General features: G+C 37.3%; 1 protein-coding gene across 4 annotated transcripts in view; it reads right to left on the bottom strand.

Annotated features, from left to right (window-relative positions):
- Window positions 1–25,191, bottom strand: part of fng (Fringe glycosyltransferase) — a 285,500-nt gene that overhangs the window by 259,548 nt on the left and 761 nt on the right. For 3 of the 4 annotated variants that reach the window (XM_067787152.1, XM_067787153.1, XM_067787155.1), the window contains exon 2: window positions 21,746–22,295. In XM_067787152.1, the coding sequence (XP_067643253.1) occupies window positions 21,746–21,874 (129 nt within the window). In that variant the 5' untranslated portion in view covers window positions 21,875–22,295. Of the gene's footprint in view, window positions 1–21,745; window positions 25,186–25,191 lie in introns of those variants that run through there. The other variant, XM_067787154.1, reaches the window with a different exon arrangement.

Raw genomic sequence — 25,191 nt, 5'->3', positions numbered from 1 at the left:
GTCCGAAAACATCTAGTTCTATAGTGACTTGTAGCTTTACAGCCGGTTTTTATAAGGCAACATTCAATATTTTCCTATTTCGTACTACGCGTTTCGATACATACGCATCTTCTTCAGGGAGTCTGGTTGTGTTATTTCAAAAGAAAGTAACATGGGTTGCTTTGCTCTATGAAATTAAAAGAAGAGAAGGTGAGAAAGCAATATGCCGGTTATTTATTTTCTACAAATTTTAATGGTTGCATGGTAAAGTTTAAAAATTAAACAATTTAATTAAACGTGGTTTAAAAAACACTCCTTTATTAATCTGGGTTAGATAAACGTATTTTCAAAATTTGATTTGGGAAAATCAGCCCTGTAGGTCGTCTGTTTTGTTCTAAGAAAGGTAGGGTCTTTCCTTGTACATGAAGCAAGGATAAGGAAACAGAATTCCCATTGATGATTTGGTGTCATCCATTCGCAGTACCATTAAAGAAATGAACAAAAACCGAAATCCCTTCATTATAATTCACATATCAAGTAAGGCATCCCTAGCACACTGGGTATGCGCTGTTTATCCATTGCAGCGGACTTGCATCATCGCACCACCTTGTCCGTCTCCTTTATTCCATTGATTTTTATCAAATGATTAGCCGCGCTGATAAGTTGTTATGCAGTGACTCAAGCTGTTGTTGTTGTTGTTCATGCTTTATTCGTTTCAACAATTAAATTTGTATGTTACTCGTATGCATTACTCACATATTGACATTAATTTCATAGTTATTGTTGTAGTAATTTCTTTTCATTTGATATCATCACATTTTAATTCCTGTTTTTGTGTTTTTTTATTTTTTATTTTAAGAACGCTCAATTAAGTTGGTTAAGTAGAGCTACTGCAACGGCGTTGTCATGGTGGTCCATATTTTAGCTGCCATGCTTGCCAACCTTTGGCACCCTTACTTGATTCGACTGCTGAGCCCTGCTTAACAAGCTCAAGTTGCTTACTTACATGCGCGACGGGTCATTACTTCAAACTGCTGAGATCGCCGTGTCTGTTGTCGCATTCGTTGTTGTTATTGTTTTCATCCTCGCCGTCGTCTTTAGTAACACTGACGCCGTTGTGATTTACGTTGTCGCACGATATTATGCATATGAAGAGCAGCCTAAAAGCACAGCCAAGTATACCCCAAATCTTTACTAGGTTGACTTGCTGACGGTTTGGCTGGTCGTCTGCCTCTGCCTTTGCCTCTTTATTTACTCACATAGTGATGAAGCTCTAGTTGGTTAGCTCTCAGTTATGCATGTCAACAGGATGTCGCAATTGCTTGTTCGTTTCTTTGTTTGTGTTTGTCTGTCCCATATCCACACAAATGTCCAAGCAACTCAACAATTCTTTTTGGCCAGTCTACCAGCTCATCTGTCTACCATTGCTCAGTACTTGTTGTCATTTTGACTATGCTGCTGTCGCGTTTCACCGACCACGATTACGTCTTCATTTATGTATTTTCACTTTCTACTTTATCTTTAATCAATTCGAGCAGTTTTGTGGATTTGCATGCGGGTTAAAATATATCTACGTACGTACGAACTAAAGGCAGGTAAATTTATTTTTTCAGGAGGAGATGATCAAGTTGTTGTGGCTGTTGCTAAAACGAAAAAAACACTGCCTCAAGACTTTGGGTAGAGTTACAAATTTATATAGTCCATTGATGGATATAAATGAAATACGCTTCAAAACTTATACTAGCCCAACTGTCTTGATAACGATTTTATATTAATTTTCTAGGTGTGAATGTATTTCGAGTATCTTCGAGATTATTTTTGAAATCGATTCGGGACCACTTCTATCTTTTCTGAGATGGTTTCGGAACCATTTTCGAAACTATTTCGGAAATGTTTCATCCGCACTTACTTTAGGACTAGTTATTGATCTTTTTAGGAATTGATGATTTTGGGATTATTTTCGAGACTATTTGGAAATTTTTCGAAAGCCTTCGAAATCGTTTTCGTGATTGTTTCGGTGAAATGCAGAGCGGGACTCCAGATAATTTTGGGACTACAGTGAAACAATTTTAGTAAGAGTTCGGGAGTATTTCAGAAAAACTTCGGATATTTTAACAATTTATGCTTTGGGGACTATTTTCGAGGCTATTTCAAAATTGTTTGCGTGATTCTTTCTGTTCAATATCGAGAAGGCTTCGAGATCATTTCGGGACAGATTTGGAAAAACTTCAGGATGAGTTTGAGATTATTTCGGCTACGTTTTAGAATAAATTTGGAGAAATTTCGGCATATTATAGGGATTGCTATCGCACTTTTATCAGGACTTGTTATGAAACTAGTTAGTAGTTTATGGTTTCGGGATCATATTCGAGACTATTTCGTTTCGATGTTTCGATTTAATGTCGAGATTATTTCCTTATAATTAAATGACTACTTTGAAACAATTTCAAGATAGACTCGGGACTATTTCGGGACATCTTCAGAATTAATCTGGAATTTTTAGCAATTTATGGTTTCCAAACTATTTCGGAACTTTTGACCGACAAATTCGAAATAATTTTCGTGATTGTTTCGATTCAATATCGAAGCGGTTTGGATGTCATATCGGGAATAATTTGAAACAGATTTAGTTCGTAACAATTTCGGGATATTACACGGACTACTTCGGCACTTTTTTAGGACTGGAAACGGATCTTATTTGCACCTATTTCGATTACTAACTGAAATATTTCCTTATTTTTGCTGCCGTTACAAAAACGCCCCATCCCAGCAAAATTTTTAAAAATACTATAAATCGCATTTGTGCTTCCAATGTCTCAGAATTTCACTCCAAATCATCCAACGTCAGCATAAATTCAAAAAATTTTGAGTAGTAGAGAGAGTAAACGGTTCCAAACAAACTCCAATTAAAAAAAATGTCCAGAAAGTGAAACCAAAAAAGTAATTTTTCCAAAAAAGACATTTTCATCTAAAAAGGAAATTTTTTCATAAATGCAATTTATATCCAATAAAGTTTTTTTTCAAAACTAATATTTTTTTTTTTTTTTTCAAAAAAGTAGTTATTTGCAAAAAGATTTTTTTTTAATAATAAAAGGAAGTTTTTCCAAAAAAGTAATGTTTTCCAAAGAAGCAGCTTTTTTCAAATAAAAATAAAATAAAAAAATTTTAAGAACTTCCTTTATATAAATGGACAAAAATCAGCGAAAAATTCTCCTTATATAAAGACATATTTTTGCTATACTTTGATTTTTAAAATTTGACATGGAAATTGCAAAATTATTTGTGCGAAGTAAAAGTATAAAAGTGGAGCGCACATTACTTGGATTGGAAAGTTGGTAGGAAAGGAGATATTATTAATCAATCAATTGCGCTCCACCTTTATATTTTTATTTCTCATAAATAGTTTTGCAATTTCCATGTCAAAATTTAAAAATCAAAGTTTAGCAAAAATATGTCTTTATATAAGGAGACATTTTTCGCCGATTTTTGTCCATTTATATAAAGGAAGTATTTTATTTTTATTTTCTCCTTTTCTTACATTTTCTCTGTGTCTCAACCTATCTGTTAAGTTTTACATTTGTAGCTCAATGAGAAGTTACTTAAAAAACGATTGCAAGATTTGTATGAAAAGTGGACAAACATTCAACCGACCTAATATAAAGGAACTAAAAGGGAATTTTTTCCAAAGACTTAATGTTTTTCAAACAAGTAGTTTAAAAAAATATTATTTCAAACAAAGTAATGATTTCAAATAAGTAATTTAATCCAAAAAAAAATTTTTTTTAATATTCTTTTCTAAAAAGGTATTTATTTTCCAAAAAAGGAACTGGTTTGAAAAGTAACTGATTCAAATAACGTAAACGGTTCCAAAAAGGAACTGATTTCAAACACATTGGCCGGGTCAGAAAAAGTAATCGATTCCAAAAAGGAGCTTTTTTCAAAAACATTGCCCGGGTCAGAAAAAGTAACCGGTTTTTAAAAATGAACATTTCAAAAAAAAAAAAAAATGGCGCAGATTTAAAAATGAACCAGTTCCAAATAATTTGCCGGTTCCAGGTTGAACTGGCCGGTTCCAAAAAAGAACTGATTTCAAACACATTGGCCGGGTCAGAAAAAGTAATCGATTCCAAAAAGTAGTCGATTCCAAAAAGGAGCTTTTTTCAAAAACATTGCCCGGGTCAGAAAAAGTAACCGGTGCCAAATAAGTAACCGGTTCCAAAAAGGAACTGGTATCAAAAATATTGACCGGGTCAGAAAAAGTAACCGATGCCAAATAAGTAACCGGTTCCAAAAAGGAACTGGTATCAAAAATATTGACCGGGTCAAAAAAAGTAACTGGTTTTTTGGAAATGAATAATTTAAAAAAATAACCCGGTTTTAAAAATGCAACGGTTCCAAAAAGTAACCAGTTTTAAAATATTAGCCGATTTCAAAAACTTACCGAACCAAAGAAAAAATTTAGCAGTGTTTCGGCATGAGTACACATGAAATAAAAATATAGGTATTATTTCGTCAATCACCCCCAATATTTACTTTTATCACAAGCATTTTTTCACCTCCCCTTCTTCACATAAAAAAACTGTTGTCAGGGATTTTGATATAACGTCGTATCGAACTAACTGACCATACGACAGTATTGTATTTGCAATCAATCAAATTGTCGTGAATTTACCTGACGCTGCACCAACGATATAAACATTCGTTTGTCTTTTTCATGTCTGTGTATGACTTTGTGCATATTTAAGTACTTTAGGTATAACGAATGTTTAAATTTGTTTTGTTTATTTTATTTGTGGTAAAAATATGCAAAAAATATGCAAATGAATATACAATCGTATATCAATGACATGTGGCAAATATGATATGTTGAAGTCATGCAAATTTAAAAAGTATAAGTATACCTTTATGTGTATTTGTGTGTGTGTGTGCTACAGTATGGACATGCGATTATCACGCTTTGGAATATTTTTATTTAATTTAACCAATATTCGAAAATGTCAAAAAATGAGAAATATTTTAATTTACGATCTATGCTTCGTTAGCGTTAAAAGGAATATAAATAATGGAATTATAAATACAAAACAACAAAACCATACATAAATTATGAGGCGTTATTGCTTTTCAATGAAGACAATAGTAGTTGTAGTTTCTGAGGTGGATCATTATTATACGTTACGATTGAGGCTTCCGAAATCTGCTGAAGAACTTTACTTACGGTTACTTTGAGGATCATCTTGTCCGGTCTTATAAAATCCAAAGCTCTTTAGAATATAAAATGTATCACTCAAGCGATAAAAACTAAGCTTTCCAACTATTTAAAAAAATAATAAAAAAAAATAATATATTATGGATCTAGTGAGTACGCGTTGTACCTAATTCACATATCTCGTTAATCCTATACACCATTTCGGAGCTATTGTTATTTTAAATATGGCATGCGATCACGGATCGTATGTTATGATTCGGCCCCTGGTTTATCGCCATCGGCAGAAGTCTACGGTGCTACTACATATTAACTGTAAGTTAACTGATCTCCTGCTGGAACAGTCGGATGTCATGACCATTTGCAAATGTTACCAAGTATTGAAGTTGTAGGGATGAGGAGAATATAGAAAGTGTTGAACATTTCCTCTACAGATGCCCAGCTTTAGCCAGAAGACACATAAAATGTCTGAACAAGCACTTCATTGAAAGTTTAATAGAGTTTGTTTCAGCTACACTAGACGTACAAGTGATTCAACGAGCACACGAAAAAAAGATATGGCGCGGTTTTCTAGAATGTGATAAGCGCACAATCCCGAGACGCGTAGAGGTTACCAGGTGTGAAGACTGCAGCTCAGTAAAGTATAAAAAAGGAAGCGTTAATATGAAGCCGGGATCTGTTTGAATTTGACGTTATAAGTGAGCGTCACTATAGCTTACATTGTAGTATAAATTTGTGGAACTAGTTTAGGCGGTGAGAGATTATCAAAATTTGTCGCGTTGGAAAGTTGGAACGTGATTCCCATCTTCGACGATTTTGATCAAATGTGTCATTTGGGGTGCAACATAAATCGCTATATTGGCTATATTTTATCGTATTTAGCCTGCAAATGTGATCCATTAATATAATCCACACACGCTTTTGACATTTCCTCATTAAGGAAACCCCGCAAGGACAAAGCAGTTAAACGACGTAATACATAGCTTTAGTGCTGTACTAGAGCTATCAATAGCAGTTCCCCTATTTTTTCATCTAGCAATTCTACCAAAAACTGCTTTTGTTTTTTTCTTTATTTATCGTACTATTGTTTAATTAATTACGACAATCCCTTTTTTGCGATGTATTGGTGTCATGGCAATTAAGTCTTACACGATTTAAGGAAACGCGAATGAGGCCAATGTACGAACGACTCATTTGGATTACGCATTTGAGGCTTATGTAAATGTGGTATAATGCTAACATATGTTCCCTGCTCCCGTCCGCAGCATGGTATTGTGAGCAATGTCTTTCTATTCCAACAGGCAACAGGTTTTGACAGAAAAGATTAACCCACGAAGAAATCCGTATCCAGAATATGATACTGAGTCAAGTGGTCTATGCTCGCCTTTACGAAAAAAATTAAGAAATGATATGTTTGTAGAAGAAAATCTATTTCAAATAATGGTCCGTTTGTTCACTTAATTAGCTTTTGGGATTCGCCTCCTCAGATCTATTTTGAAGAAAGTTTCGATTTCTGTTTTTGTATTTAAAAATCAGACCTACAAACTAGACTAACAAAGATATTTTTTTCTTTATAATGAATGAACTGCGGATTTGAGAAAGAAACGATCGAGCACATTTCGTGCTCGTGCCCTGCGCTCGCCAGGCTAAGACTTTAACTATTAGAAGCGGCACAGCTATCAGATCTGGAAGCAGCAGGAGCATAAGTCCCAGAAAGCTTCTACTATTTGCCAGGTAGACGGAGTTATTTTTATACATAGGTTTGATTTTTTCCACAGTTTATCAGTTTGGTCGTTGAGCGAATTTCTGGTTACAGTATGGAATCATTCAGTCTATATGAGGTCCTCAAGAACCGTCCATTTTAACCTAACCTTACCTTCGGCTTTTATTAAACTTTCTAGATATTTGGTTTTGGTTTTGTTTTCCAAAATTAGCTACGGTTTTGTATCGGTATTGGAACTGTTTTTTAAAAAGTTTCTGCTTTTCAAAACAATTTCCGGCTTCCACCAGACTTCGCAACAAGTTTCGTTTTCAGTTTTGAAATCGTTTCTCGTAATTAGGTTTATTTTATCCAGTTTTGGGTTGATTTCCCAAAAGGTTTCTGATTCGGTTTCAAATTCAATTTCGTTTCGTCAAGGTTTTTGCCTTCGTTCCTACTTTGCTTCGGCTAGTAATGGTTTCGGGTTAAATTTTTCATTATTTTCAAAATTTGTTTTCATTCCGTCCCGATTTCAAACGAAAAAATGCAATGCAAAAAAATTTTGGTTTTTGTTGGTTTGGTTTTGGTCATGAGGGCAACGGCCATAACGTCAGTTGATCTTTAGACCACTTCAAATGGCCCTAAGTGAATTGAAGTTTTGACCATATGAAATGGTATCAATGATTTTGACATTATAACCATCCTGCTTTACCGAAGCTGAAATAAGGACCACTCTTTTTTCTCAAGTGGCCAATTATTTTGCTTCGTACCTCAGCGTATTAAAATTTTAACAACTGTTGAATAACAGTTACATTTTATTGTTTTCGATTTATTTTTGTTCAGTCTGATGAAAAGAGAAACCTTTTTATTTAAGATTTTCTAATTCGGCTCTACTTTTCCTATACTGTTGTTCTATTCTAGTGAAGTGGTCATAATGTCAACTGACCTTCTGGCTGTTGACATTATGTCACCCCACCAAACTTTCGTTAGGATTTGCAAAAAGTTTCAGTCTCGTTTCGTTATTATTTCGTCTCAAATTTAGTTCGTTTTCGTAGCCCTGACTTCAGCTCCTTTACTGTTGCTTTGCTAAGAGGCGGCTGAATCTCCTTAGTGAATGATAGAAACAAATACAACAACAATACACAAGCAAAGGAAAATAAACAACGAAAATAAAACGAATAAGCTACAACAACATCGAGAAGACACATTCTGGAGCATTTTATTATCATTCAAATCCATCTTCATCTCAGCATTCAAATAAATGCAAAATTGATTCGCTTCTAGTTTTAATTGTACCAAGAATTGAAATACTGACATCAGCATTACTTAACTCAATTCAAAATAAAACATGCAGTTGCACATACAACAACAAAAGGTGCGAAGGCGTAAATTGCAGTCACGATTATGAGAGCGGACAAACTGAGGTTCCTGAAGAGAGATCTGGGGATTGTAGGTAGTACGAACGCTTAAGAAACAATGAAATGACCAAAGCAACTTCAGATGTAGGTGAGCGGGCTATAAGATAGTATTTGTTGGTTGATTCACTGACTGACTAGCATATTTCGCTAGAACGAAATGTAAGTCTTTATGTAACTACATATGTATTGTTTATGGGCAAGTGGCACGTAATATGCACACAAAACTCCACCGCCGGCATTACGAGACACTTGTTTCCCGACCATTTCAGTCACATTCTAAAGAAATTTGCAATTTTAATTCTTAATCACAGCCGGTGACTAGGCTGACGATGACGATGGCTGGCTAACTAGCTTGCTGACGATCAGTGGACCTCGTCAAGCAACAAAGTTGCAATGAATGCGTGCTACCCGTCACTGGGCAGGCGCACTCGTTGTCCTCATCGTCTTCCTCATCAGCGCTCCCATCGTCATTGTCGTGTTGAATTTATGTAAATTTATGCGACGACCAGCAAACTTTTCTGGCAATTTGTTGCATATGGCGGATGTGAATGTGATGTAGTGGCATCAGAGGCGGTGTAGCCGTTGGCAATATGTTTGTTGGTGTTGTTATTGTTGTTGGAAGTGCTGCAATTGTTATCGTTTGTTTTCTATTTTGGTAAAGAGCACAAAATAATTGTGGCTGATAGCTGCGAATACGAGCTGCGTACGATAGCAATTAATTGGACTTACTGCTGGGCTGCTATTGTATTGTTTTCGTTGTTGTTGTTAAATTAAAGGAAGTTTAGCTAAGTCCACCAGAGTATGTATGTGCTAGTCGTGACAACAAACATGTGAATGCACACATACAAACATAAAAATCATGTGCATGTGCGTGTATGCATGTATTTGTTTATGCGAAGCTATGCTTTTGTGAAGGACCCCGATATTACGCCCACACGCAAACCATGAATTTTTTAAAATTTTCGAATTTGTCTCTCTTTCACGATGGGAGTTTCATAAGTCAGCTGATTGGTGAATTTCAAGACGGAAGCTTTACATTTTGTTCTGGCTTGGGTTGCTCATTCACCGTAATTTTATTTTGATCCCATATGCCTGCTTGATTACTAAGATGATGAATTATTTCTAAGAAATATTTTTAAATATACGTCATAATACACGGTCTCGTGCCTGAGCTTCGAAGGACATCTTGTGACTACAATAGAGCCGGAGGGTTGGCGCAAGGGTGCGCAAATGGCAGAACAAACTAAGAACGTGTTTACCGAAGTTTCTAGATTTACGGAAGGGGCCAAGTCATCCGTTTACTGTGCCGATCCAGAAATAGGTTGATCTTACAGGCTGACAGATCAACGCAGTATTTTTCAGGCAGTGGCATCTGTATATTGTATATATATAAGTTAAAGGACAATAGTCTTCGATGAATAAAAAATAATTTTGTTGGGCCAACTCGCCCAATTAATAAAGCAAAAGAGGAAAGATTTCACTTTTTAGAGACTAAGACACTAAAACAACAGTTAAAACTAAAACAGGTTAAACTCCTTTTCCGTCCCGACCCGAACGCGACTGCTTGCTTGATATCGTGATTGTCCTTTATAACATTGATGACGGCAGCGCCGCAATTGTTGCATAACCTGTTTACAGCCCGTTGTTGTGAATCAGCATGCCAGCCGATTAACAACCGTGTGAAATGCAATTATGCTGACAATGCGTCTGGAGAATGAAATGGCATACGTATTGTGACGAATCTTAGCAACACTAAGGCATACTATCATCTCTAAGCCGATACTAAGCAGTCACTTGTATCTACATAAAAAAATCTATCATTATGTCTACACATATGTACATACAGCAGCGGAGAGATACTCACAAAAGTATACAATCTTCAGTGAACTAGTAAATTCTAGAAGAAGAAGTATGCGAACGAGACAGAAAAGAGTATAAAAGGAGCGAAAGCCGAGCAAGAAGCAATCAGTTTGTTTTAAACACGCTATCAGTTGAGAAGTGACGTTTAATTGTGAAGTACTTTCAAAGCAGTCTAATAAAGACCATTTTGTAAAACAGAATATTGGAGTGTTTTATTCAACAGTTTAGCGATACGAACGTAAGCAGAAGGTTTCAAATAAGAGGAATTGCCCTAAATTCGTTGCAGTATGTATTATCTGCCATCACAAACTATGGCCTTGAATTAGGGTGTTAGGTTGCCATGCGTGGCCGGGTGTTTTGAGAAATATAATTTGCTGACTCAGGGCACGTGTATTGACCATTGGTGGGAACGTTGCATCCATGGGCAACTGGCGCGTGTTATATATATATTGATAGTCTGGCGGCGATCAAGGCAATAATCTCTTATAGTACTCCATCAAGAAGTGTGTTGGAATGCAAAGAACATTTGAAGAGACCATATGGCCGGACAATACATCATTACTGTGTTTCCGGTAATGAAGGGATAGAAGGTAAAGAAAAGGCCTTATATGTTAGGCCTTCTCTTTAAGAGTATATCTAGGAATTGCGAGCTGCAGGAAGAAATGGTAGAGCACGTTCTATGCGCGTGTCCTGCGCTGGCGACGCCAAGGCTCTGGCTACTAGAGGCGGCTGAGTTGAAAGATCTCAAGGCAGATAATAAGCTAGGTTCAGACAACTTTTAGCATTTTCCGAGAGGACGAATTTTTTCTAACACATAAGTCCTAGCCAATAATTGGGAATTTTCCTATTGGTCGTCGAACAAATCCTGGTATTACTATGGACATATTCAGTGTATGTGAAGTATTTAATAACCAGCCTGTTCAACATAACCTACGTGATTAGTTTTTGGTGGGTTTCAAAAAGGTCTTAAAACAATTGCTTGCTATTTTAGTTTTTAAAAATTTGGTCAGACTTTTGTTTTAAATTTGCTTTGCTCCGGGTCTGTTGGGTTACAGCTTTTTTTTCTCAGCTTCATTCCCATTTCGGATGTTTTCGATCAAAAAACTCCGTTTTTTATTTTTCGATTTTTTTTTCGACCCTTACCGATTTAGGTTAAACGCCGTGGCGTATTGGTAGCGTACTCCGGCTACCACGCCAAAGATCCATGGTTCACGCACCGGGAAGAGCAACCTCCAAAGTTTGGGAAACAAGTTCTTTCAACTAGAAGAAAATTTTTCTAAGCGGTGTCGCCCCTCGGCAGTGTTTGGCAAGCACTCCGAGCGTAAAAAAGCTCTCAGTGAAATGTCATCTGCCCTGCAGATGCCGTTCAAATTCGGCGTTAAAAAGCGATTTGTTGGAAAAATTAAAAGGAGCACGATGCAAATTGGAAGAGAAGCTCAGCCTACGATATCTTCGGAGGTTCTTGCGACTTGGTTTGGTTTGGTGGTAGCTCCCTGATAGGGGAAGCTCACTTGGACAACATGAAGGTTCGTTGTGATACCACATACAATAAAATAAAATAACGGTGACAAAGATATAGCTACTTAGAGAATCATTGGGTAGCAGCGATAAAGTTCCGAATTATACCGAACTCAACCTTGGATAAATCCTCGGGAGATCCAAGTGAGTCGCGACCGAAGTACTTTCGCCTTGTTCTGGCAAAAGCTGGGCAATGAAGCACAAAGTTATTTGATGATTCCACCTCATCATCAGCTGCAGCAGGATGGAGTTTCCAGTATATTGAGACGTACCCCATGGATACCTATGGGACAGTGCTTTTCGGCTTTTAACATTTTTTTTCGGCTAATTTCCGATTACGAATCGTTTCAAAATTATTTTTGGGATTTTCTCATTTCTCCAATTTCTTTCAGATCCGCCGGTTTATGTGGGATATGAAAATAATTTTCGTTCTTCTGGCTTTCCAAACTTGCTTCGTATTTCGGCTGCTCATGTTACGATTTTTCGATGTTCAAAATTTACTTTCAAGTTCGTTTCGACATCTATTCGTTTCGTTTTCTGTTTCTTTCTTCAAACTTTTTTCCTATTCGTTCCAGTCTTAATTAGTTTTTCAAACAGGTTTGGCATTTTGTTTTCTCATAATTGTTTCAGGTTCGTTCAAATTTCAGTTGGTTTTGCGAAAGGTTCCGTTGTTTTCTGTTTTTTTTTTTTCAAATTTAATTTGTTTTCCTTTTGATTTTAGTTCTCGTTCATTCTGATTTTTGTTGGTTTCGCCAAAAGTTTTGGTTTTTTGATTTTGCACAATATTTTTGGATCCGTTGCTCCTTTCTGATTTCGGTTTTTCGAACTTTTTTTCTGGCAAATTTTTAGTTTTTTTTTTTTTTGGGTTTAAAAACATTTAGTTTTTCAAAATTAGTTAGCAGCCGTTTCGTCTACCCGTTGCTTTGGCCAAAAGTTTGAGTGTTTTTGTTTGTTTTTGTTTTTTTAGATTTTATTTCAAAACCGTTTCGATTTCGGCTGGTTTAGCAACTTTTTCTTGGCACCGTTAAGATGTTTTTTTTTTTAATTTTACAAAAGGTTTCGTTTTCTGTTTTCAGGTTTTCGAAATTTTATTGGGGTCCGTTCCGATTTCAGTTGGTTTCTTCAAAAGTTTAGTTTTTTTGTTTTTCCTAAATTTTTTCTTATGCGTTCTTTTTTCTTATGTGTTTGCAAAAATATTTCGTTTTTCTTGGTTTTTCCAAATTTGTTTCAGACCGTGCCAATTCCGGTTTTTCAAACATTTTTTAAATGTCAGGAAATATTTTTAATCCTCTAAAAACAGTTTCGTTGAGAGCTAGACCTAGCATATTAGGCATGTATAGAAAGGTGTTAATTGAAATTGTCTATGGAGGAAATCGATGGAATGAATTCGCTCACCTTTTTTTAAAAATTAATAAACAAATTTGCAAAAAAAAATATCATTAGACATAAACTGTGCCTTATGGCCAAGGCCAAGGCGAATCCATACCAGGTGGTAGCAAAGCTAATTTAACGAATTCGCCCTGCAGAAGAATGTCAAATCAAAAGAAAATTTTAGCTGATTTCGATTAACTGGCATACTAAAGTACAAGGCGCTGTATGGAAAATAATCAAGAAGAAGCAATCAGCTGTTGGGATAATAACACCTGGTACTGAATTCACCTTGTACAAGGCACACTGAGAAATTTTCTCTCAAAATTCCCTACCGAACAAATAATACAATTTTCCTTAAAATTTTCCTTAAATAAAGAAAATAAAATAAAATAAAACGCCGATGCCTTTTAACTTCCTGGTAGGCCGAAATTTAAGACTCGCCTATCGTTAGTAGATTAAATATGAAAATTTCGCAAAAAAGATCTACAGCAACAAATTTTTAAAGCTACAGTAAAAAAATGATCTATTTGTTCATATTATTAATATTAAATAAATAAATAAACCAATAATCAATTTACAGCACTTGGTGGTCATTTGCTTCTGCAGCTGCTATAATGCAATGCCTGGCCAAAGGATTCAAATTTCATAAACAGAATTAAGTAAATATTCAAATGAAGAAATGTGGAGTTAAACAAAAATATGTTTGCACGAGCTACTCATATTTCAGTAAATATTTTTATACTCAGTTGAGCAGAGCTCACAGAGTATATTAAGTTTGATTGGATAACGGTTGGTTGTACATATATAAAGGAATCGAGATAGATATAGACTTCCATATATCAAAATAATCAGGATCGAAAAAAAATTTGATTGAGCCATGTCCGTCCGTCCGTCCGTCCGTCCGTCCGTTAACACGATAACTTGAGTAAATTTTTAGGTATCTTGATGAAATTTGGTATGTAGGTTCCTGAGCACTCATCTCAGATCGCTATTTAAAATGAACGATATCGGACTATAACCACGCCCACTTTTTCGATATCGAAAATTTCGAAAAACCGAAAAAGTGCGATAACTCATTACGAAAGACAGATAAAGCGACGAAACTTGGTAGATGGGTTCACGTTATGACGCAGAATAGAAAATTAGTAAGATTTTGGACAACGGGCGTGGCACCGACCACTTTTACAAGAAGGTAATTTAAAAGTTTTGCAAGCTGTAATTTGGCAGTCGTTGAAGATATCATGATGAAATTTGGCAGGAACATTACTACTATTACTCTATATGTGCTAAATAAAAATTAGCAAAATTGGATGAAGAACACGCCCACTTTTTAAAAAAAAATTTTTTTTAATTCAAATTTTAACAAAAAATTTAATATCTTTACTGTATATAAGTAAATTAAGTCAACATTCAACTCCAGTAATGATATGATGGAACAAAATACAAAAATAAAAGAAAATTTCAAAATGGGCGTGGCTCCGCCCATTTTCATTTAGTTTGTCTAGAATACTTTTATTGCCATAAGTCGAACAAAAATTTACCAATCCTTCTCAAATTTGGTAAGAGCATAGACTCTATGACGGTAACTGTTCTCTGTGAAAATGGGCGAAATCGGTGGAAGCCACGCCCAGTTTTTATACACAGTCCACCGTCTGTCCTTCCGCTCGGCCATTAACACAATAACTTGAGCAAAATATGATATATCTTTACTAAACTTAGCCCACGTACTTACCTGAGCTCACTTTTTCTTGGTATAAAAAATGGGCGAAATCTGACCATAACCACGCCCACTTTATCGATATCGAAAATTACGAAAAATGAAAAAAATGCCATAATTCTATACCAAATACGAAAAAAGGGATGAAACATGGTAACTGGATTGGTTTATTGACGCAAAATATAACTTTGGAAAAAACTTTGTAAAATGGGTGTGACACCTACCATATTAAGTAGAAGAAAATGAAAAAGTTCTACAAGGCGAAATCAACAGCCCTTGGAATCTTGGCAGGAATACTGTTAGTGGTATTGCATATATAAATAAGTTAGCAGTACCCGACAGATGATTTTCTGGATCACTTGGTCCACATTTTGGTCGATATCGCGAGAACGCCTTCACATATACATCTAAGGGCCACTCGCTTTTAAAACCCTCATTAATACCTTTAATTTGATATCCATATCGTACAAAAACATACCAGAGTCACCCCTGTCCCACCCTAATGGCGATATCTCGAAAAGGCGTCCACCTATAGACCTAATGCCCACTCCCTCTTAAAATGCTCAGTAACACCTTTCGTTTGATACCCATATCGTACAAACATTCTAGAGTCACCCCTGGCCCACCCTAATGGCGATATCTCGAAAAGGCGACCACCTATAGACCTAGTGTCCACTCCCTCTTAAAACGCTCAGTAACACCTTTCGTTTGATACTCATATCGTACAAACATTCTAGAGTCACCCCTGGCCCACCCTAATGGCGATATCTCGAAAAGGCGTCCACCTATAGACCTAATGCCCACTCCCTCTTTAAATGCTCAGTAACAGCTTTCGTTTGATAACCATATCGTACAAACATTCTAGAGTCACACCTGGCCCACCCTAATGGCGATATTTCGAAAAGGCGTCCACCTATAGAACTAAGGATTACTCCCTTTTAAAATACTCATTACCACCTTTCATTTGATACCCATATCGTACAAACACATTCTAGAGTCACCCTGGCCCACCCTAATGGCGATATCTCGAAAAGGCGTCCACCTATAGACCTAATGTCCACTCCCTCTTAAAATGCTCAGTAACACCTTTCGTTTGATACCCATATCGTACAAACATTCTAGAGTCACCCCTGGCCCACCCTAATGACGATATCTCGAAAAGGCGTCCACCTATAGACCTAATGTCCACTCCCTCTTAAAATGCTCAGTAACACCTTTCGTTTGATATCCATATCGTACAAACATTCTAGAGTCACCCCTGGCCCACCCTAATGGCGATATCTCGAAAAGGCGTCCACCTAAAGACCTAATGCCCACTCCCTCTTAAAATGCTCAGTAACACCTTTCGTTTGATACCCATATCGTACAAACATTCTAGAGTCACACCTGGCCCACCCTAATGGCGATATCTCGAAAAGGCGTCCACCTATAGAACTAAGGATTACTCCCTTTTAAAATACTCATTACCACCTTTCATTTGATACCCATATCGTACAAACACATTCTAGAGTCACCCTGGCCCACCCTAATGGCGATATCTCGAAAAGGCATCCACCTATAGACCTAATGCCCACTCCCTCTTAAAATGCTCAGTAACACCTTTCGTTTGATACCCATACCGTACAAACATTCTAGAGTCACCCTTGGTCCACCTTTATGGCGATATCTCGAAAAGGCGTCCACCTATAGAACTAAGGATTACTCCCTTTTAAAATACTCCTTACCACCTTTCATTTGATACCCATATCGTACAAACACATTCTAGAGTCACCCCTGGCCCACCCTAATGGCGATATCTCGAAAAGGCGTCCACCTATAGACCTAATGCCCACTCCCTCTTAAAATGCTCAGTAACACCTTTCGTTTGATACCCATATCGTACAAACATTCTAGAGTCACCCCTGGCCCACCCTAATGGCGATATCTCGAAAGGGCGTCCACCTATAGACCTAATGCCCACTCCCTCTGAAAATGCTCAGTAACACCTTTCGTTTGATGCACATATCGTACAAACACATTCTAGAGTCACCCCTGGCCCACCCTAATGACGATATCTCGAAAAGGCGTCCACCTATAGACCTCATGCCCACTCCCTCTTAAAATGCTCAGTAACACCTTTCGTTTGATACCCATACCGTACAAACATTCTAGAGTCACCCCTGGCCCACCCTAATGGCGATATCTCGAAAAGGCGTCCACCTATAGACCTAATGCCCACTCCCTCTTAAAATGCTCAGTAACACCTTTCATTTGATTCCCATATCGTACAAACACATTCTAGAGACACCCCTGGTCCACCTTTATGGCGATATCTCGAAACGGCGTCCACCTATGGAACTAAGGATCACTCCTTTTCAAAATACTCATTAACAGCTTTCATTTGATACCCATATCGTACAAACACATTATAGAATCACCCCTGGTCCACCTTAATGGGGACATCTCGAAAAGGCGTCCACCGATAGACCTAAGGCCCACTCCCTCTTAAAATGCTCAGTAACGCCTTTCATTTGATACCCATATCGTACAAGCAAATTCTAGAGTCAGCCCTGGTCTACCTTTATGGCGATATCCCTAAATGGCCTACTCTCTCTTAAAATACTCTTTAATACCTTTCATTTGATACACATGTTATACAACCACATTCCAGGGTTACCCCAGATTGATTTTCCTTATTTTGTCTCCATAGCTCTCAACTGAGTATGTTATGTTCGGTTACACCCGAACTTAGCCTTCCTTACTTGTTTCATTTAATTTTACGAGGATAATTTCGTGGTGTGCGAACGTTTAAGTAAGAATAAATTCAGCAGTCAATGACCAAAGCGATAATTTGCAATTCAAAAAAAATGAATTTTTTTTTTTTTTTTTTTTTGTTTTAATATTCAAAAGTGTTGCATTGGCAAAATTATACCAGGTTGCGCTAAATTTTACTTTTTGCATCATCAGAATCAGAGTTCTTAATCAATTGATAGAACCAATGGTTTGAAACTGAAAACGAAGTTTTGCAACGTTCTAAGTTGAACTGCTTGAGTATGGAAAAACGCCATATTGTATGCTTATTTATAGAGATATGCAAAAAGTACATGTTAGTACACTCGCAGTCACGAGGGTAGTTTGATATGCCAACGACATTTGGAGACAACATCAATAATTTATGAAATTTAGCTATCATGATTTTTAAACGTTATATCATAAATAGTAATTGGATAATTAACAATTAGGTAGCTAAAGTATATGTAAATGCATTAAACGTGAGTATCTGCCTCTTTAGTCTAATTGCATGATCAGTGGCCCAACGATCACCTCCATATTTCTTACCCAAAAACACTTCCTTGCACGATCGTTTTGACACCAAATTAGTTCGTAACCAGTTGTAAAATCTCACTGTCTTATCATGGAAAGAAAAGGAGTCTATCGAAGCTCCCTACCATTTTAGGGATGATGGCATTCGGTTTCAAGACAACTCCAGCTTGAGTCACCATTCCATTCTTAGCATAAATAGTTCGTTGCAATATTTCTTATGCTTGGGACACCGCTAGATACTTGATACAACTAGCAAATCCGGCAGACGTTGTTCTGCCCTAACTATGGTCCATATGCATAACTTTTAAGAAGTTTTTACCTCTCTTCGCTTTCCTTTACCCTTTTTCAACATGTCTATTAATAAAATGTGAAATTTTGCGACCGCTATTTAAGAAACTTCCCCTTGAGCTAGATTCTTGAAACTAAGAACATACTTCAGAAAACGATAACAAGGCAACTTAGGGGAAAAAAATTTCGCTGGGTGGTCCAGGGATCGTGAAAATCAAAAAGTCGTCCGAGCTTGGAAATTTTGCTTTCGAGTTTTAAGGAACTTCACGACAACCCAGTAGCATGAAACTTTGAACATAACTTGTGACTCTATTTTGTAATATTTAGGATGAAAGAGTTTTCTAGATGGGAAAGGGATCGAGATATTTAGAAAGTCCTTTTACAACATGTGGAATCTTGAGACCGCTATTTGAGTAACTTCCAGTTGAGCTGGATTCTTGAAACTAAAAACATATTTACTCCATTACAATGCAATATGAAGGCTTTATCGTCCTCTACGTCGCTTTCTCCCTCTCAGTATTTTTTCCCATTGTTTTCTTCTCCATACCTCACTATCTCTCTATTTCTTTCTCAGTCTCTTCCTACTTCCCTCTCTTATCTTCCCTCTAGTTCTTATTATTCTTTTATATTCTTTATCGCTAGTCTTAATTCCACTCCCATTCCAAGTTCAAGTCTGTCCCTGGTGTCGTAAAGCCTTTGTAAAGAGTTACCTATGTATCAAATTTCATGCAAATCGAATAGTTAGGTTGAATTAGTCGGTCAATAAAGACCTCACATAGACTGAATGTGTCCATAGGGTCGGTGTTGTGGTTTCGGAGTTCATAAGCTGAATACAAACATACATCATAGTTCATAAATATAGATTTCATAATTAAAATTAAACTATCCAGGGATGTGAACAACTTTTCTGAGTTGCAGGATATCCTGTATCACAATTAAGGGATGTGATTACAACCTTTTCTATCGGAATCTATGAACTTCCGTTCGAGTCTACGAAATACCATAGGAATCTGCCAACATTTTGTTAACCATTTAGTCAACCATATTACTCAACCACTTACTCAACAGATATACTCCAGGGTCACAATTTAGAAATATGCATCTCTATCTTTTCTTCGACCGTCCGCAAAACAATCTTTGAAAATTTTATATTTGGGTTAGAAAAGGTAAAGAGCTGCTTCGTTTTTGTGGGAAAACCAAGGGGAAACCGCATTACTCTGAAGAGAATGTGGCATTGTACACTTCGAAAGCTCAAAAGACTACGCCGAAGAGCATCCTTTATTGCCAGCTTCAGCGGAGAAGAGACTGCAAAGCTACGTTAAGTATGCTTTATAATAAATTTCTCCAGACGTGAACTCCTCTAAACAAAAGAAAAAAAACCAACATGGGGAGAGAAACCACAGTGTATCTACCGTGAATCTACCAAAAGAGGGCCGATCCTAAGTGCAGGAGATATGACCTGGCATCAAGCGATATATTATATACAGGTCACATTGCTCACAGTTCAGTTAGTACCAGTCAGTACTGGAAAGCCTATTGGTATTTTCTTCGCCTTTTATTACCGGTATACCTACCTCGGGAATATAATACAACCCCTAACTAGCAGAGGAACCCTGTAACTGAGGTATTACGTGCAAAGTTTTACGTGAGTACTTGCCATTGTTGGCCTAACCTCACTGTGCGTCCAAGCGCACATGTCCAGCCCACGACTCGCTACCTTGGTCCCAATCGATGATGTGAGTGGGCACACCATCGCCTTGGTGGGGTTGGATGTCTATCTAACACATCCTCTATTCTAAGGGTCATGGAACCCGATTGCAATGCAACTCCACATATGAGCTGACCAGCTCTTACCGTATCCGGATATCAACCACAGCCACCGCGATGCTCTCAAAAGGCGCCTACCACAAACGAGCAGAAACTGAGCAAGCTCCACGGGCTATCTACTCCCCGTGGTACCTCCGAAATAGAGTTCCCAAAATGGGTGACCACTATACTAAATCATTGCAAATCATTCCTTCATAAGTTTTTATAAGAGCTACGCATAATGACGTCATGTTTCTGTTTCTTTATTACGTTCACCTGGCGCTCTACACCATTGATCTTTAGCTGTCTTTTTCACTTGCACTTGGTTGATAAAATAGTCGGTGCTTGTGGGCTCTAGAGCAATAGTATTTTATTAGTAGAAGAGAAAAGGCTTTCCATTCTATAAAAATTTTCCCATCCGGAATCTTATTTACTTTCACTTGGCTGTTGTCTGTAATCAAATCTTGCAAGTTAAATTTTATACACTTCCCGGTGTTCGATTGAGCTGAAATTTTGCACACATGTATAACTCCGATGAAAATGAAATATTACTTTTCGAGAATTCGATAAATTAATCGATAACAGAGTTATCGGTAAAGATTTGTGTTCACAAGGGAATAAAAGCCTAAGTCCTCAAGAACGCAGGTAACTTCGCTTTGTTTGTGTATGCAACAAACGTTAGGCTGTTTTAATTATACCATCAAAATTTAACACGCTTTTATTAGAACAATTAGGACTGTGATATAAACTGTAAGATTTAATAATTTGGGTGTCAAGTTTTAATGTTAAAAGTATATAATTATGTACAATATGGAATTTTTTTGTCGCAGACGAAGAAGCCTAATTATAGTTAAAGGTTACAATGAACTTATAAAGTGTTATATTTCTTTACAGTCAATTTATTTTTTACTTTTTAGTTAATTTTATTAACCAATAATAAAAGCTTATTTTTAAAAAAGGTTTTTTTCTTTAATTTAATTTCAAACTAGTTTGAACTGGTTGACTAATGAAGATCTCACATAGGCTAAACACATGCATGGTTTTGAACCCAAAATTTACATTTACTTTAAATTCGTTCACATATTCAATTAATCGAAGCCATTTGCACTACAAAATGCCGACGGAAAAACGTAACACCACTCTTCTTAAAAATACGCATCATGCGCATGCGCAACATCTCTCTTTGCGTTTGCCTCAATTCTTGTGAAAGTTCGAAGTATTCTTAAATTTTTTTAAATATCACTTATTTTATTATACAATTTTTATTCTTATATTCCCTTTCCGCCTTCCAAAGGCTCTACAAAGCATCACCAACAGCTGATTGTTGCTCTTGCATTATTTCTCTTTAACTTCAAATCTTACCTACGCTAACTACTTTGCATGTGGACTTTCGAGTGTTTGTTCACTTTAAAATAAATTTATGTTCCAACCACATACTTTATCTGTGCAAAATGCCCACGCAAAGGGCTAACCCTTAGCCTACTTATAAATATATTCATGCAATCTTGTTTACACACAAATGTAAAATATGTAATGATGTTGCTCTCTCTCTTAAGAAGTTTCCAACTATCACATCTACCCACCTGTAAATCAGGATATCCGTAGGCGCTCTGATATAGCACCAATGTGGTGTAAATTATTGCTACAGCGAGTGTCATTGCTTGTAGTATACGTTTGTAACGATGAGGCAATGACAACATGAATATACGCATTATTTTAGACCAATATGTTGGTGGGTACCAATATTGCTGATTGTTGTTGTTGTTGCGGTTTTAAAACCGATAAATTTTTATAAAAAGGGTCACGTTGCAAAAACTTCATGAGTGTGAGTGTGTTTTGGACACGTGACTTTTTTATATTTTTTGGAATTTATTAATTGATTAATTTAAATTTTTAAAATTTTGAATTTTATTTGTAATCAAAAAAACAAAATTTTAGTTTTTTGTTTCTTTTTTTTTTTTTTTGAATTTTCGTATTTTCAGTATATCGCAGATTAAATTTTTTTAAACCTCTGTTTTTTAGTTCTTTACTTATAATTTATGCATAATCCTTAGCTTTCCAGTAATTTAAACAAAGTTTTATTCTTTTATTTTTTTTTTTTTTAAATCAATAATTAAGTATTACACTTGCCGACTATAAATAATGTACAATTTTTTTTATTTTCAAACCAAGCTTTTAAAATTTCTCTTTCAGAAACAACAACCTAAAAGCTGACGCGATAGAATCAGGGGTGGAGGAACCTGTAAGTTATTGAATCTCGTATCTTCTTCTTAACCGCGAGATCTCAAGTAAGGAGAGGGAGCAAAAATTATTAAGTAGATATGTAGAGGCACACCACGAGGTGGGATATTCTAACCTCTGCTATTGCTGATGACTATAAAAGATATTCAAGCAAAACTCGACACAAATGATGGAAAGATTGTGGCGAACGCTGACGATGTGGCAATTCTGATTTCGGATCTATTCCCTTCAGTGATGAGTGAAATTATGGGAAAAACGTTGGAAAAATTATGTACTTTGGCACAGAGATGATACCTAACGCTAAATCCGGAGAAGGCGGGCCTACTACTCTTCACGCGGAAGTACAAACCATCCCTCTTTGCAATACCAAGGCTAAAGGGCCAGAAGTTAGCTCTATAAGTAGTACCAAATAGCAGTCGACGTTAAACTCAACTGGAAAGCGTGCATCGAGTACCGGATACGGAAAGCGTGCATCGCTATCTACGCCAGCTAGGCCATGTTCGGTAAGAAATGTTGTCCCAGGCTATTTTTTACGGCTGTTCGAGGCAGTGGTGCGACTAATGCTGACGTATAGTACTCTTTGTAAGACTAAAAACCCACCAACCTAAAGAACGTTCAGCGCACTGCGTACGCTGGTGCCACCGGAGCCTACCGCGCCTGGGCCATGGGGGCTTTAGGTACCCCATATTAAACATGCTTCCGATAGAAATGTATATATTATGTACGTCGACAAAAACCACACCAAGACTCAAGAAATTCGAGTGCTGGAAGAAAAGGGAACAGCAGTAATTCAACCTGCCGTCATACTCTAGTATGTTTCAGGCAGAATTACTCTCGATTTGGCAAGCCTACGAATCATAGCTGGAAACATAGCTGGAAAAGTATCTATTCAACAGTCAGCAGCCACAAAGGCGTAAGCAGCACCATAAACTAGATCCAAGGTAGTAGGAGCGTGGAAGCATTTTATAGCTGCGTTAACCGACACTTTGGAAATGTTCCGAGACATAGAGGGATTGCAGAAAACGGGATTACGGATAACTGGCATGAAGAGGCTCAGCGGAAGAAGGTGGAAATTCATAATAGGAAATTGGGTATTTTTTCGTGAACTAAGCTCAGTAAAAGTGCAAGAGCGCCACGGGCTGTGCTACATGGCCAGACTGCAATTAAAGAAGGACACGAAGTCTACTGGGTAGATCTGGGCTCCCATACACTCATTAACTTCTAGCGATCTGCACCGGTCATTGGGCTTTAGGCACATTCAATAATTGGCGCTTGGCCGCTTAAGCGATTTTGTGGTTTCGTAATAAGTCATGCCAGCTATCCCTGTTTCGGGATAGCTGACGCCAATTGAGAGCACCAAGTGAGATCTAGTCTTCCTCCACCAGATGTTTCCTCTCTTTCCTTCGATACTTGGCGTCGGCATCAGGGACAGAGCCCTAAGTCTTCCACAGAACTTTTCTTTCAAACACTCCAAAAGCCATCTCGTCTTCTCCCGACAATGTTCATGATTCTGAGCATCAGGACAGGTATGATGAGCGCCTTGTAGAGCGTGACTTTTTGTTCATCAACAGAGAACTTTACGTTTCAAATTCCTCCTCAATCGAAAGTAGCACTTGTTGGCAAGAGCTATTCTATTCTCAGTTTCATTTCTAAGCTGAAGTTGTTTTTGCTATTCATGCTAGTCACAAATATACGAAATCCTTCACAGCCTCGAATTCGTACGAATATGCCGATTCTTTTTGTTGGATGACACCAACCACTTCTTTTGCTCCTTTATCTTTTCCAGATAAGGCGGAAATTACAGCCCGTTTGTTAAGGCCAATAATATCAAGCATAGCCCAGTACTTAATTGTACGCTCTTATAATAGATTTTACCATCACGTTTTAGTTCTGCTGCTAGAATCATCTTCTCCAGCACTATGGTAAAGAAATCGTGCAAAGTCGCCTTGTCTGAAGCCTCGTTTGATTTTGAATGGCTGGGAGAGGTCCTTTCCAGTTCTTACGGAGCTGGAAGTGTTGCTCAACGTCATTTGGTAGGAACTTATTAACTTTGCAGGAAACTTAATTGAAACTTACAAGCGACTTCTTTTCGCGCTGTCAAAAGGTGCTCTGAAGTCGAAAAATGATGGTGAGTGTCGACTCTTATTGTGATTGCTCTCCAGGATCTGGCGCATCATTAAGATCTAGTCGACAATAAATTACCCAGTCCGAAGTCACACAAATAAGGTCCAATCAGGGCTTCAGTCCTTCGCACAGTACGCTAGGTATTAAGCAGGCTGATTTCGCAGTAATTATTGCGGGATCGTATTTTTTTTGGATTGGGCAGAGCTCACCTCAATTTCAAGCTGGAGGCATGCGCTCATCCAACTATATTTTGCATAGCAGTTGATGCATTCTCTCTACCAACTCTCCGCCTCCACGTTTGAATAGCCCGGCGGATATTCTGTCATAACCTAGCGCCCTTTTATTTGGGCTTTAGGAGCATATGCGGAAAAGATAATTACCACTGCAGAAGTAAAGACGTAACTGCAGAAGAGACTGTTGAATATGTCCTGTTTAAATGCCGGTTCTTGCTAGAACAAGTTTTGGATACTTCGGAAGCGCCTTTGGGGAAAAATATAAATAAAAAAATAAATGTAAGGCGCGATAACCTCCGAAGATATCTAAGGCCGAGCTTCTCTTCCAATTCGCGCCGTACTCCTCTTGATTTCCCTACAAATTGGCCGGACGGGACCTACATGTTTTATGCCGAATCCGAACGGCATCTGCAATGCAGATGAGTTTTCAC

The sequence above is a fragment of the Eurosta solidaginis genome, chromosome 5 (genome assembly GCF_040869045.1).
Source record: "Eurosta solidaginis isolate ZX-2024a chromosome 5, ASM4086904v1, whole genome shotgun sequence".
NCBI classification, from domain to species: domain Eukaryota; kingdom Metazoa; phylum Arthropoda; class Insecta; order Diptera; family Tephritidae; genus Eurosta; species Eurosta solidaginis.
This window is presented reverse-complemented; position numbering and strand designations above follow the sequence as displayed.